The sequence below is a fragment of the Perissodus microlepis genome, chromosome 19 (assembly GCF_051167445.1).
Source record: "Perissodus microlepis isolate ML-2025 ecotype Zambia chromosome 19, ASM5116744v1, whole genome shotgun sequence".
NCBI classification, from domain to species: Eukaryota; Metazoa; Chordata; class Actinopteri; order Cichliformes; family Cichlidae; genus Perissodus; species Perissodus microlepis.
The window spans coordinates 13,359,777-13,375,243 of NC_140479.1; the positions used below are offsets into that span (position 1 = coordinate 13,359,777).

The 15,467-nt window shown below is 40.2% G+C and overlaps 1 protein-coding gene across 4 annotated transcripts in view; it reads right to left on the minus strand.

Annotated features, from left to right (window-relative positions):
• alk (ALK receptor tyrosine kinase) overlaps positions 1–15,152 on the minus strand; it is a 419,315-nt gene extending 404,163 nt beyond the window's left edge. For 3 of the 4 annotated variants that reach the window (XM_084914796.1, XM_084914794.1, XM_084914793.1), the window contains exon 1: positions 13,575–15,152. In XM_084914796.1, coding sequence (XP_084770922.1) covers positions 13,575–14,319 — 745 coding nt within the window. In that variant the 5' untranslated portion in view covers positions 14,320–15,152. The remainder of the gene's footprint in view (positions 1–13,574) is intronic. The other variant, XM_084914795.1, reaches the window with a different exon arrangement.
• Positions 15,153–15,467: the final 315 nt, after the last annotated feature.

Here is a 15,467-nt window from a genome sequence, read left to right on the forward strand (position 1 = left end):
GCGTGACCTAGTGCACCTCTACTTCTCTGGACCTACTTATGCAAGTGTGATCTTAGTCAAGCACCCCCAACTGGCTGTTAATATTAATTTAAGCCCTTTGAAGAATCATTTTACTGCTGATGCACAAAGGTTAGTGAGACTAACAAAGTACCCATCTTATCATGTTTTCTGTATACACAAGCATAACAAGCAGCATTTTTCACAAGTGGGAGACGTTTGGTTTCAGGCCTTTCTAAGAGAAAGGCTTCTGGAAGTCTGGAGACGAATGCAGAAGGGTGAACAACAAAGTCCACATCCTCCTTTAAACTTTTGACTCTTTTTATTTTATATTCTTCAGGAATAGGCACTAAAAAGTCTTGGTTAGGTTTGGGAAAAAGTTATTTACACTTTACAGCGTACACTTTACTTAGTTGCTTGGAAGAATTTTGGTCGGAAAGCCTTTACTGATAACTTTTTGCATGTTTTCCAGCCATTGGCTTGTTTTAATAGTAAAATTAATTTAATGTAAATTTAATGTAAAATATATTCTGTCTAATAAATGGCAAGGACAAATATAAAATGAGCTATACACATAGGGTAGTATACAGTGCACAATTTCAAGAACAGTATGACCACTGATTATGCACATTATTTACATTTCTCATTATGAAAGTGGAGCATCTCAGGATGTGAGCTTCACATGCAGCTTGTGTACAGTATGTGTTCAACTCTACATCTAGCTCTAAGCTAAACTCTAGTGTTGAGGCCTCTCGCAAGCATAACCATTAATCAAACAGGCAGCTTTTTTGAAAAAAAAAACAACCTGAAAAACACAAGTGGCATAAATAAGTAAAACATCAGGGGAAAGAAGAAAAGAGACAGTACTGCTGAATAAGGAATGAAAAAGGAATCACAGCCAAAGTCACCTTGAGCCCAGCTAATTTACAAAACAGTGACATAAGCATTAACTACAATCAGGGTGATTAATATCATAAAGGGCATTAGCTGCTGTTTACACTGTCAAGGTGTTTATCTGTAGCTACCAATTTGGCAAGCTTTCCATTTTCATATTTTATTTGAAGTATGGCTGCCTACAGAATGCTAACAGCTTGTGTTTTGGGCAACAGTTGCAGTCTCTGAGCTTTTGAGATGGAGCCAACTAATGTGAGGGCCGCTTCACAGGCCGTACAAGTCACCAGCTCAGGCAGCTAAATTAATGATTTCTTCACTTTCTTTAAGCCCAGAAAAATCAGCCGTCTCATTATGCTGACAGCAGACCTGTTCAATGTGTGACTGTCATAAATGAATCTGAGCAGGTTCAAGGGCTATCTCATTAAAATGCATCAAGTTTTCACTGGACATAGTGACACAGAACTGGTGTTTTCTTAAATCAGAACAGAAACTACTATGTTTGCAATACTTCACATGGGTTTACATGGAAATGTGCACGTGTTGACAGTGTATAGTGCTAATGATATCCCTGCACTTAGTTCAGTCAAGCTACACAGATATTTGAGCACCAAGTTTGTATTGCCAGTGCTCTGAATCAGAGGACTCAGTCAATGTATTACACTAACACAGACTGGCGAACTACAGCAGGGCAAGCTCTTCTATTTATGTTGAATTCTTTGCTTTGTCCTATATAGTGACACTATATCTGCAAGCACGCCATCACCAAATGAAGACTAGTTTGAAGCTAACACTGAGACACATGCACTTGATCATGCTCAGTGTAATGTGCAGTATCGATCAGGTGTACAGAGTGTCATGGGTCCACTGGGGTGTCACAACACTGCTGACTCTTTGAGTGAATTGATCATAGAAATGTATAAATAATAAAGTGGCCTGTCATTCTGACTTCCTATTGATTTTACCATTAGCAGTTGATTGATACAAGTTTAAATGTCAGGAGTCCCATTGATTACCATGAATCCACACTTGCAATGTCATGTCACTTTTCCAGTGGCACTGCGGGTTTCCACCTGGAAGGACTAAATTAAAGGTCAACAGGTGCAGTGTGCCATCGAGCTCCATTTAAACTGCTGTCCCACCAAAGTATTTACATTTTAAATTCAGCTTAAGAATGACGCCACTTCACTTTTTCCATAGAAAATGTCCATAGACTGTACATAAAAGATGACAGCTGTTATTTCAAAATGTTTCAAGTCAAATGATGTGCATTTTTTCAGTAATGCATAGTTTTTGATATTCTTTTTAATTACATTACAGCTACTAGCCTGCAACTTTTTTTCCCACTTCCTTTTCCCGTATTTTGCGGTGATTCAAAAAAAATTCATTCACAGATACAAATTCTGGTGACCGTTAAGTCACTTGTCACGAACGGACAATGTACATTGAATGTGATATGTGAAACAAACAAAAGGAGAACTCAACATCGCATTTACAGATTATAATTAATTAATATAATATGTACAAAAATCAAAAGAATTGTGGTTAATAATTAAATATTTTTTTTTAAAAAACATACAGATGTCAGTAATTGCTGTATGTGTAGTGATATTTGTGCAAAGTTTAGCCGACTCATTAAGGAGGAGAATATATGGGGTATATACAGACATATATACAGACGTATACTATGATTGTTATAATGATATTAATCCCAGTAATCCAGTTGGAGGTTCAACTTTCTCTCTTACTTGGAGTTTGCCATCACTTTTCATCTGTATACTGATGTGGAAAATGGTGGCTGCTTGTAGTGTATGCCTGTGTGTAGATTCAGGAGTCACTTCTTTTTAGGTGGTGGTTGGGTAACTGCACCTGTGAAGTCAGGACTTGTGCATTTGTGTGCAGGCAGGTAAACAAAGCTGGCGACGGGATGTTCAGCAAATTGTTTCAAATTGTAGGACTGCCTGCTGCTTGAACTGCAAATCTTGTTTTCTTCTTCTACATGTATAAAAAGGTGCAGCCTGTATGTGTGAAGAATTTGGATTTTTTAAAAAGCTCATCTGGCTGAGCTGTGCTGGGTAACAAAAGTAAATGAACACATTTTTTGCCACAAGGTAATTAGTAGTAAATGGTCTCTTTTTAATGTGGTAATTAGTCAAACTTATACTGTACATTATATGATTCAGCATGATTTGTTTCCAGTGTTGAGGCTGTTCCTTTATTTTGATTTTTTGAACGAATCTCTTTTGGTAAAGTTTGCAATTAGAAGATATTTTCATTAGGCACATTTGGAATTTTTTCATGTAACTTTTGGAGCAAGTCCGATCATTTTGAAATGTCTGCAGTGGGAATTATCACAGTTCTGCTCTGCTCCTACTACAGAGTAAGTGATTCAAACATACACTTGGCAGCGACTGTATTAAAACAACAAACATATGAACACTAGCAGAGACGTTACACATGTTGAATAACGTCAGCCTAGCACAACACAATAAAACAGCATGCAGAGAAATTAAGCGATGATAAATTCCAGGGTTTACTAAGCATATATGCGGTGGTGGAAACGTGCTCTGAGAATGCTGACGCTTTCTTTTTTTTTTTAAAGAAAGCAAGACACTTCAAAACAGCCAAAGCAAGTCTGAATTGGTGTGGTTTAATTAACATTATCAGTGACCACAAAACAACAAGCTGGTTATGCAGGCAAAGAAAAACATTTGACAATCTGGCTTTTGGAGTATATCATCAGTGGTTCGCTGCAGTCTGCCAGAGGAAACTTCTGTCAGAGACTGATGGCTTGTTTCAAATTTCATAACATATAACAAAAACAGCCACCGGTCTTTTTTTGGTATATGCATTGTATTAATATCACAGTGCAAATTCACGCATGCACTTTTTAGCATAAAACCAGTGTCACACAACAACAGCTTCACTGACAGCATCTTCCAACTTAAAATTCATGTAGGTGGAGTGAATGTAATCAGGAAAAATGGTTCTTGGAGGTTTGTGGTTCTCATAGGAGCACCCTTGTGCAGCCTCAGGCAGTCCCCAGAAATGTTCGTTCTTAACTTACCTAGTGTTGATTAGTCTCCCATATAATTGTGTGTTACATACACTAATCTATCATGCAGCAGCTCATGCTGGGCAACGGGAAATGGCGTGTCACAGGATGAACAAAAACGTATTCATCCGCATCCTTATTTCCTGTGTTTCTGTATCTTCTGCAAACTAAAATGCCATCTCTTTAATCAGAAGTTAACATAAAACAAATGAAACTTGAGTAAACACAAAATACAAGTTTTAAGTTGTAACTCTTGAAGCAAAAAGGTCACCCAGTTCTTCTTGTTGCTTAATAGTTTGCTTTGAAATCTGCCACAACAACCAAACACTTCCAGTATTGAGAAATCAGGCTTTCACATTTCACTGCGGTGGAATATTTTTTGAGAAATTTAGAGGTTTGGGATTTCTCAAATTCTTGGGATCATTATGTTTCACATTAGTGTTTCAGTTACAGCTAACAGACTAATAACTGAATTTTCTGTCCAAGAGCTGAACTTATGTTTCACTCAATAATTGCAAATCGCCCTAAAGCAGTAAATCACTGACATATTGACATCTTCATGCTTGGCTGTAGCTATTATTTTTCTTTTAGTGAATGTCTATATTTAGTTTAAGCCAAATTAAAGGGATATAAATGGATCTCTTGACTTCTGAAGAGTACAACTTTCTTCTCATCTGTTTCCCCAGAAGCTTCATCAAAGAGTGAAAAGTTTGAGCCAGATTCAACCAGGAAGGTGAACATTATTATATTTTGCAGTGCCAGCTTGTCTTCAAATCAGGAAGGTTACAAGGTAACGTGTTTCAGTAATGCGGTAATGCATACTGTGCTAAACTCAGTAATTACTGATTAAGTAATTATTAGTAAAAAAACAAATATTAAAAAAAAAAACATGCTTTTTCTGCCTGTGCTACAATCAGCTGATTTCAGTAAGTCCGCAGGAGGACAAAAATGTTGGCACAAAACAGCTTTTGAGGAGATAAGTTGTTGACACTACTTTTATTTTTATTGCACAAAAGAAAAAACTGCAATGGTAAAGAGGAAACTGCATCTAAGACAGAAACAACCAGATTATACTGCATACAGAACTTTGCCTCTTTGCAAGCATCTGCACAGACAGCATACTGACAGAAAGCTAGCCAAGAGGCCAGAGTGATTTTCAAGCTGAGTGAGCAGTCAGACTTGCAGCCTTTATTTCTACCTGTTCATGTTTCTAAAGTAGAATAACTGTGGAAATGGCTTTAAAGTCTCTTTGGGCTGGTTTTCAACTTTGATCTGTAGTATTGACTTTGTGTTCATATGTAAAAACTAAAAGAAAGAGCGTATCTGTGTCCTCATTAGGATAGAGATTTGTGTTGCTGTGCGGCTCTGTTGCCTATATTGTTAACTGATAATTATGTAACAATTTGTTCAAGACATTTTATGGAGTAATGCGAAAATAATGTAACAAGTGGTGTATCAGTTACTTTCTCCGGTGAGTAATTACGTAACGTACTCCATTACTTTAAAAAACAAATAACGAGTTATGTGTAATATATTACTTTTCTTGAGACACTGCTTATGAATAAATTGACATGGATGAGGTGAGTGATCCATGCTTTCCATGGATCCTTTGTGACTTTCTGAAGGATCCATCCCCATGATCTTAAAGGGATTTTTAAAATTCTGCAAAGGTTAACTATCATTCTGAGCTTTCAGTGTATTTGTTCTGTTCCTTTTTATTATTTATAGAGTTTAACTTCTTATGTTTACACTATCTTTGGTTAGAAAAGTGTTTATAAACACCCTTATCAAAGGGTTATGTACTTCCTATGTGATATCCTTAAAGGCTAGAGAAATGTGCTTGCCATTGCCCCTAGAAGCTAAAATGATGCATTTAATTAGCGTAGTACTTCTGTGGTGAGTGAAGCTATAATTGCTCTGTTTGGTGTCTTAGTATCTCTACACCCTGAAGAAGGTGCAAGCCGATACGTGTCAGTGTATTTTTTAAGGTCTTTAGCCCTGCAAAATTAAGACTTTTTACTACTTTTTTAAACCCACCTTGAGTGCCTGCAACCCTTCAGCAGCCTGCGCGCTTGAAAACAGTTATCAGTGTACTATGGTCATTTTTTAAATTTCATTTCCTGGAGGTCAAGATGATATTAGATAATCTTTTGGCTTTTATACAGATCATTATTTTGAAAACTTGATTTTTTTTATTGTCACAGGCTGTGTGTTTGTGTTATATTAGAGTTTGTTCTAGGTTAGGCTCAGTTTGGTATCAGATACATTTTCACAACACATCCAGTGAGCTTCTGAATGCTCACTTGACGGTGTATTTTGAACAATGTGTTCTGTGTCATGCTATCATTTCACCATTAATGGCAAACTTGTGTAAAGAAAAAACATTAACAGGTATATAAGAAATACTAAGGATCGTCGATGGTTAATAGAGCAGTTTTCAGTAAAAAAAGAAAAATCAACTATTTCCAATCCCAAATGCAGGGATTTCTCTTGTTTAATTCGGGAGATTCTACACATGAATTTGCCTCCTTGGGCGAGACTGTCAATGCAAAGTTCTGCTGCAGCATCTTGAGGCATCTGAGAGAGAATACTCAGCAGCAGCGATCTGAATTGTGGAGCATGTCGACACAGAACACATTAATAACATCTTTTGGCCACACTAACACAGTCTACTCACCATCTGAACCACTTACCAGATTTGCCTCCCTGTGACTTTGTCCACTTACTGAAAATGAAAATCAAGTTGAAGGATCACCGTTTTGACACATTTGAGATCCAGCACACACTGTAGATGCACATGTGCAATTAGACCAAACAGGACTATCGAGCGATTCAAAAGTAGGAGCCCTGCTGAAAATAATCTAGAGGTGCCCAAGAAAATTGCCTTGAACAGAAAATAAGCCAAAATTACTACAAGTGAGGTTTTTGATTCTTATAGGCCCAATCCCAGAACATCTTCATTTTGGTCTTAAACAAACACAAAAAAGTGCCGGAACTAGTAAATAACTTTTAAATTACCTGTTTATTTATTCTCGTATTTGTCCTAAAAACCATCTGAAATGTCTAAAACTCAAAGCTGTTCAATTGTAACACAGAAGAAAGGCAACGACAAATGTGCTAGAAGCTAGAGCCTGGCAATGTTTGGCATATTGTCAAATAATTGTGACTCATAAATTAAAAGACTAATCTTCTCAGCTCGAGTGGTGATTGGGCCTGTGAGTTGGCGGGATCGTAATCACAGAAATCCTGCCTTCAAATTCACATTAGCATGTTTTTCATTGGCATGAATACACATAATTATTACTGCAAAAACAAGTCAATCACGTTTAGCTATGAAGTTAATGACAATGCAACAAAACAATTCAAATGACAATAATTATTTAAAAATGAAGATGAATAATGATAAAATTAATTGAGTATGTCTGGGTACTCTTGTTTACAAATGACTGTAATTTTGCTGGGTGAACAGTAACTTTTGTCGGACCGACTACACTCTCTAGCACCATAGATTAAACTTCTCTCGAGGCTACTACACCAGCTACTTCGTCAGGAGACAAAGGAAAAGCTTTTGGAAATTACGTTGTTTTTCATCTTCCAAAGAGAAATCTCTTCCAGAAGGGCCACAGACAACACAAGGTAAACAAAGTACTGAGTATGTAATGTACTGTTTGCTTTCTTAATGATTCAGAAGGAATTAGTGAGTTTGCTTAACACGTAAAACATCCACACACTAGGATTCAATTTTGAGGCTCTCCAAGGAAATGGCATACTGGTGATGCTCAATAGAAAATCATGTGTTTGGATTTGAGGCCGAGCTGAATGGCAAATATGGCAAGAAACGCTCTAACATGCACAGCTGCTCCTTTCAAGCATGATGGTAGCAGTCTTTTACTTTAGGGCTTCAGTCAAATTCTGTTAAGTGTGTTCATGAAGACACTCTTTGCTAATGGAGCGACGAGAAACATCAGCTTCCCAACGAGCTCTGAGGAAGGTATATGCAGCTTAATGAGGCGGAAGCTCGACTTCTTCCAGCTTCCAACGCTGAAATCATTTAAAGATTCTTTTGCAACCTATTTGTGGCACCACTTGGTAAACATAACAAAGGTTAATAAAGTGGAGGCCATATCTTTATCACACCTGCAGAGCATTGTTTCCCTTCTCTTATATTGTAACTGGTAGAAGTATTTCTCATTAATGGTGTCCCCCATAGAGCGCACAAGGCGAGTAAGTATAAATGCACTGTGCAGAGTTTAATGCCTTGATTCCCGCAGGCATGCTTCCCTGATTGTCAAATTATTCTGGGTGCCATGGCGGGTATTTATTTCATGCTAATAGCCAGCGTCTTTCTGGAGGCTGGAAAAACAAGTGTAGCACGTACATTACACAGAAAAATGCCAAACATTGGTGAGTCAGGGGCGTAAAAATGCTGAAAAAGTGAGACAATACTCATTGGAGCCTAGTGTTGAGGCATTTTGTATGAAGGAGGGAGTTCGTGACAACAGAAAGACACGGAGGGAGGACAGGTGTGTGCGTGCGTGTGTGAAATGTTCAGAGCTCATGTCTTTCTGTGGATCAGCAGCAAGTAAACACAGTTTTGCTTTGCAGAAACACACAATGTAATCATCACTTATGACAATAACTGTGGCTCTGCAAACAGGCAACAGAGTAATCAAGTCGAAGGCACTGAGCATACAATGCGAGGCTTATGGTGTCAGTGGAGTCCACCCATGTTGTGAGTTCTGTCATTTCTTACCCATGATCATTCATGATAATTCCCTTTTGTTCAGAAGTGAATTTAACCAGCATCACATAAACTGTGATTTGGCAAATCTATTCAAAATCCCATACAAAATATTCAGTCTCACAATGTATGATTTGGCAAGGGTTATGTGACGATAACCAGAGGTAGAGGTAAACCACATGCAATCATGGGAAAAAGGGTTTTCACAGTACTCTGTATAGTCCTGTGAAAAAAACCATAATGCGAATATTTCCAGAGCCACCTTTAGCAGAAATAGCTTGAAGTAATTTTCTGACTGTGATTTTATCAGTTTGAGCCAAAATTTAAACACAACAATATGAAACTCTTCTTTACAGTGTTGACCTTTGCCTCCTTGAGTTCCCACCACTACATTTCAATTGGGTTGAGGTGTGATCTTTGAATGGGCCCTTCCAACACTTTGATTATTTTCTTTTTCAATCATTCTGTGTTGATCTGATTTGCTGCTGTTGACCCAGTTTGGGCCAAGCTTTAGCTGTCTGATAGATGGCCTCGGATTAGTCTCTAAAACACTTTGATATAGACTTTAATGGTTTGACTCAATGACACCGAGGTGCTCAGGTCCTGTGGCTGCAAAACGAGCCCAAATCATCACTCTTCACCACTGTGCTAAGGAGTTCATGGGAGGTGTTCGTGCTCATATGCTGTGTTTAGTTTCTATCAAACATGAGCGCTGTGCATTACTGCAAATGTATCCACTTTGGTCTCATCTGTCCACAGGACATTGTTTTGGATGTCCTGTGAATGGCACGTTTCCAAGCCATTGTTCCAGTTTATCTGATTGTACTATCATGAACTTTAACATTCAACATGCAACACCTCTGCTTTTATAGAGATACTCGTCCTTGATGATTAGTTAATGAAGTCGACAGTGGTTGTCCAGTATTTGTTGAGCTAATCTGCAACCACATAGTTGAGGCTGGATAGTTTTCATTTGGCCTGTAGCCACATCTCCCTGTCTTCATGGTAAAGGTGTTGATGAGTACACTACATCCACAGCATGAATTAGCATGCAGTTTGTTCAGTGCTCTGGTGGGAGGAGCCTGTCATGTAAAGTTTCACATGTGCAGTAGAAGTGTAATGTGTGGGTGATTCGGTTGGTACTGAGATCTGCTCTAAAACTAAGAAAAAAATGTTAATGAAAACAAAAATGTGTTGTATGACAGTATAGTATCAAGGTCAGCAAGAACCACGCCAGACTATATTATCTGCAGTAATTGTCATATTCTGACATCAGGCAAACAGCAGCACACGCCTTTTATAGGTCAGTGCACTTTCCCAGGTGGACTTATTCATACCGACAACACATTCACACCCAGACTGACACCTACATCTAATTATACAGTTGGCAGTTCACCTGACCTGTATCATAATGTGTTGTGTGAGGTGAGATTGTTAACCCTAATCAGTATTCCTTGAAGATCAGGTTAAAATATGTCACAAAAAGGTAGCTTCATGTTTTTATGACTTTGAAGCTAATAGATTTTAACTGGAATTTACCTTTTGTTGGTGTTGGGTGAATTCAGTGGGATGAGCTGGTGAATTTTGAGCATTCTCTGACAAATGCTAAAGAAATATTACGTGTGTTGTTGTTGTTTTGTTTTTTTGAAGACAACACATGATTTATTGTTTTAACAATCCAACGCAAAAACCTAAAACACTAAAATAGGCTAACTTCATTACCTCCCTGTAGCATATGCAGACCAAAACTGGCCACTGTGTAACACTATGTGCAGTCCCACTTGTATACAGTAGGTAGAAAAATGAAAGCACTGCGATCAGAGGCAAAATCTCCTTAGAGGGTTTAGCTAGTTAGCTATGGTAACTTTATATTGTTATTCTTGGATTTCTTATACTAGCCCTTGGTGCCTCTTATTTGATAAGAATATGTTTTAGCTCCCTTCTACTCCACTTTCAGTGTTGTTGCGACTGGTAGTGACCAGGAGGGCTGCTGTGCTCACAGCTAGAACTTTGGGCATCAGGGGGATTTCCACACTCACTGACATCACACAGAGGCAACAGTAGAACACTCTTAAACTACAGTATATGGTTTCATAATCAGACCCACCCCTTTCTTCACATCCAGTTTCAAAACAGGACAATGGTGACGGAGAAAATGCTCCTCAAGCCTTCTAAGTAGGACTTCAGAAACCGCTGGGTGATGTCACGGCAGCTATGCTCCTCTTTCATACTGTCTATGGTCTGTCAACTTGAATCATAAAAAGTGTGTACTTTTACTGGCAACACATCCAGTTTTCTTTTGGTGTAAGGAAAATAGGTTTCAGCATGCCTCTAAGATGTGTATATATATGTGTGTGTGAGTGTGTGTGTGTGTGTTTGAGAGAGAAAACAATAATATTATATGTTCTGTCATACGTTGACATTGTGCTTAGATTCCTGCTTTCTTATTTCATACAGTAGGAGAAAAATGAGCTAGAGTGTGAAAGAACAGTCTTTTTACTATTTGCCTTTTCTACTTTGATGCTTTGCTCTCACTGCATCCCCCTACCAACAGATTTGAAATGAAAGGATACGCCTATATCTTCTCGCCAAAGCTTCCTATACGAAGCACCTCTGAGCAGCACTCTTCCTGAATGATTAAATATGTGATCAATTTTAGGGTTATGTAAGGATGCGGCATAGAGGCGAAATGAGAAATGATCATGGATGTAATAAACAATGGACAGTAGTCTATTTATTCCAATCAAATCCTGTAAGTGCTCATTGAAGTCTATATCTTTTGTTTTTTGCTGTTCTTTGGTTTTACATAAGTGCAGCACACATAAACCCAGTTTGCTGAAGTGTGAATGTCATCTTCTCCTCAAAATTAAACGAATAAATAATAAATGTATTGCTTAAAGATGTCATGGTCCCCCAGAATGATATATAGGAGGAGCTTCAGCTGATTTAAATCCCTGTCAGCTGGACAAATATGTCAGAAAGAGTGTTGGGCAAATAAAACTATTTTGATATGACACAGTTGTGGTTAAGGTTTGGCTTCACATGTGCGAAAATGGCAAGTAAGAGCCTCTTAGTGGTTTTTAAAGTGAAAGAAAGTGGTGCTCTCAAAAAAATCCAGCTGAGTCCCCCAGGGGAAAGAAAAAACATCCCCTGCTGGCTTCCCACCTGCGAACACTCAAAACAGTTTTGGGCAGAAAGCCTGCCGGGAGCCGACATATTACCTCCATTTCAATTAAAAAGAAGCTGGGTGTTAAAAATGCTTACATAAGCACACCGCTGATGTGAGCATTTTTATGACTTTTGGGTTTGTTTTGGTTCACAAGCTGGTTTGGGAAAATCATAGTTTCAGCAACAGACCATGGTTATCATGAAGGCGTGTCAAAAGCATAATGACAAGTGAAAGGAAACATCCTTTGCCAAAGTCCAAAATTTTGCTGACCCATCCAGGTGCTCTGACTTCCTCCCTGTGCAGATGTCACATTGTTTCTGTACCTGTTGTTTCTTTTACAGTCACACAATAGCAACCATCCTGATCTGCAACAGAGCTGCTGGAAGTTGTAGGCTTCAGTGTTTTTCTCAAGTATCGCTTAAATGTCACAATGTGAAAGGGGTGCTTTTAAAAAATAAACTAAAAATGATGTGTTTACTGCAAAAACCATATCATAGCATCAACGCAAGATGGGTTCCCACCTGTTAACACCACCAGCTGTGTTGCTGGAATCCCTGCCGGGAGCTGCACGGGTAGTCCACTCAGGTGCCTCTCTACAACAGTCTCAGATTTGTGTGTGTGACATACTGAAGTGTTTCATCTCTACTTGTAATAACAGCATATGTCAAATGAAATCCTAACGTGGCAACCAGCACTGACAATAACTTACTGCATATTGTACATTCATGGCTTTCTTAGTTTCACTGTGTATTTTGCATACATTTCTATGTGCACACAGTCCTTGAGGGGAAAAGGTGGTTGAGGTGGGGGTGGTGGTGGTGCTGGGTGTCTTCTTTCCAGCCTAGCCAGCCTCTTCTTTTGTCTGATGGATTCCCTTGCATTTTTCTGGGCCAGCCTCCCTCATCAAAGTGATTAAGCAATTACACTGATTGTGCCGATGCTCAGAAGAACGGGGGAAGGACCCTTGAGTATTGAGTGCTAAAGCTTTCTTAGAGATAACGGCTTAATTTGTGCCTAATCAAAATAAAACCTGTTTTCTCAAATCTCCACCCTACCTGTAGTACAGGTTAGCTTGGGGAATTGAGAAGGTGTCTTTAAGAAGAAGCCAGTGGAGTTAAAAAATAAATCCCTGATGGGGCCTTTCCAACTTAAGCATCATTGCATACCCTATAGTCATCCTTATGCAGTATAGACGTGTTAATATAAAGCAATGAGGCCTCTCTTCAAATGAAATAATAATTATCATCTCAGAACTGATTACATAGAAGCCTCTAAAGATGCTGCATATACATATCATGGATCCCAAGTGGAAATAATCAAAGTGTTTGGAAATTAAATCAACATTCAGTTCATCTCTCAGAGCTGCTCTGGGCATCAATAATAAAACAGGGGTCTGGAGAGCCCTCTGAATCAGAGCAACAGAACTAAATGTATGAAATCCCCGTGTATTTTCTTCTCGCGCACACACATGCACACACGTAGTTATACCTCAGTCATCATTTTCCCATCAGAGCAGTCCAAATAACAGATCTTCCTCCGTGTGCTATCATTTCTTTACCACAATTGAAGCCAGCCAAAGCGCGCTGGATTCGGCATCAAAAATTAATCACATCAGAACTTAAATCACAACCGTGAGCGAGTTGAATCTGGGGGTGTGGGGGAGCCGCATGGCAAAAGAGTGAGAGCAAAACGCGAAGGGAGGGTGGAAGAGAGGGACTCACCCGCGGAGGATATCTGGAGGTAGAGGCGGGGGTCTGAAGCTCGAATGGCTGCTGTGTACCGATCCTCAATCCCTGGCACCTGCGCCTTTTTCTCGGGCATAAGCCGGACCCTGAGCCGCCCCCCCTCAGCGCCGAGCCACCACTCCAGAATAGTTGTGAGGTCCATTTCCAGGATGTACACCGGGGCCTCCTCGTACACAGACAGACCCCCGCATCCCGTCCTGACTAAATCCTCTCCTATTTCCACCACAACTTGGTTAGATTTCCTGCTCGCCTTCGTCAAGCCCAATTTCAGAACTTTGGTCAGCGGTCGCTTGTAGAAGGAGGGGAACTGTCCATCAGCAGACGCGTTCCTCAGTGCTGATTCCGCTGCAGACTTAAGGTCCACAAAAGTAGAAATGGTTTTCTGTAAAGGTATGCATTGCATTTTTAAGTTTGCGCGCACCGTGTAACATCCGCTAAAAGTCTGGCAGTCGCCGTTTAAGGGTCTCTTTATGAACTCCGCCAGATAATAGCGCAACAGAGAGGGGACCGCAAAATCCACGGCCAGTGTTTTCCTCTTGTTCCTGGAGATTTGGGTTTGGTTCGAGTCTTTTTTGCCGCCGCTTTCCCCGCTGATGTTGCTGATGTTGATGAAGCCGATGGCGGGCAGATCCGTCCCCGATGTGGTCCTTGGCGAGGCGCAGTGCAGCTCAGCAAGAAATGCCGCAGAAGAAACAAGAAAAAATAATATCCTGGCGTCCATGGTTTGAGAATTTGAGTGTTTAGTTTAGGAGACGCACGCCTTAATCCCACCGTTCACCGTTTCCTCTCCGCTCTTGTCACATAGGTTACGCAGCGCAAAAATCACAAAGTGCGAATCGATGATCCTGCGTGTCCTGCGCCTCTTTGCCGGTGCGCACCCGTGGCAAGACGAGGGGGAACTGGCTTTTACATTCGTTTGCCACCTACTATTGCTATCCTCCGGTTTGCAAGCGGGAAAAGTGCCATGTCCCCTCTCTGTTCCCGGCACACAGACCTCTGAGACAATACCTTTTATTACCAGTGCGAACCTAGCGAGTCGCTCTCCGGGACGCTGATTGATATGCCGGTCGGGTCCGCTCCGGTGGCTTTCAAAGACTCCCTGTCTCTTGGCACAGTTGTGACGGCGGTACAAGTGGTCTCTCTGTCAGAAGCGGGATGCAGCGTCCCTCTCTCCCCTCACAACTAAATGAATTCACAATGAGTTTGGAGGAGTCGAGCCTCCATTAAAGTTTCAAATAAAATCTCACAGTCCTGGCTAATTGGAAACCTCTTGGACAGCCTCACTGGTTTACAGTCTACTGAAGATCTCGATGCTCCTTTGGTCAGAACTGGCAGCTCTGATCGCTGCTGTCATGCCTGCACATGCGGTAAAGTCATTCACACATCCATTTGACGTCAATAAAAACCGTTTTCTCTGAACACGACTCCCTTGTGCGAAAAGCGTCGTTATGGACACATGTGATGCGCTCTCAGCGCAGCCGTAACTCTGCCTATTTCGTTATTGAAATTAGAAACGCCAGGAGGTGTAGCTGCACAGCTCGGCACATTGTCTCTGGTGATTTTTTTCAATGAATCACCGAGCCTTTTACGTGTCCGGAAATTGGATTGGATTAGTCGCACTCTCCCGGACCGGTTGTGTGCAAATCAAATAGTTTCAGAGGGAGGCTATTTGGGCTGTAGCCCATGCGGTTATACCTGTTATATCTCACGTGCAGAGGCTAATAGCCTTGTTCTTTAAAAGATCAGGGAGCTGTGTTGCCATCTTGCCAGTTCATTTGCCACACAGGCTGTGTCCTTAATTGGGAATTAAGGGGTAGGTGTTTGGAGCAGGAGATTAAAAAATACCAGAAGATACTCAGTCACCTCTCT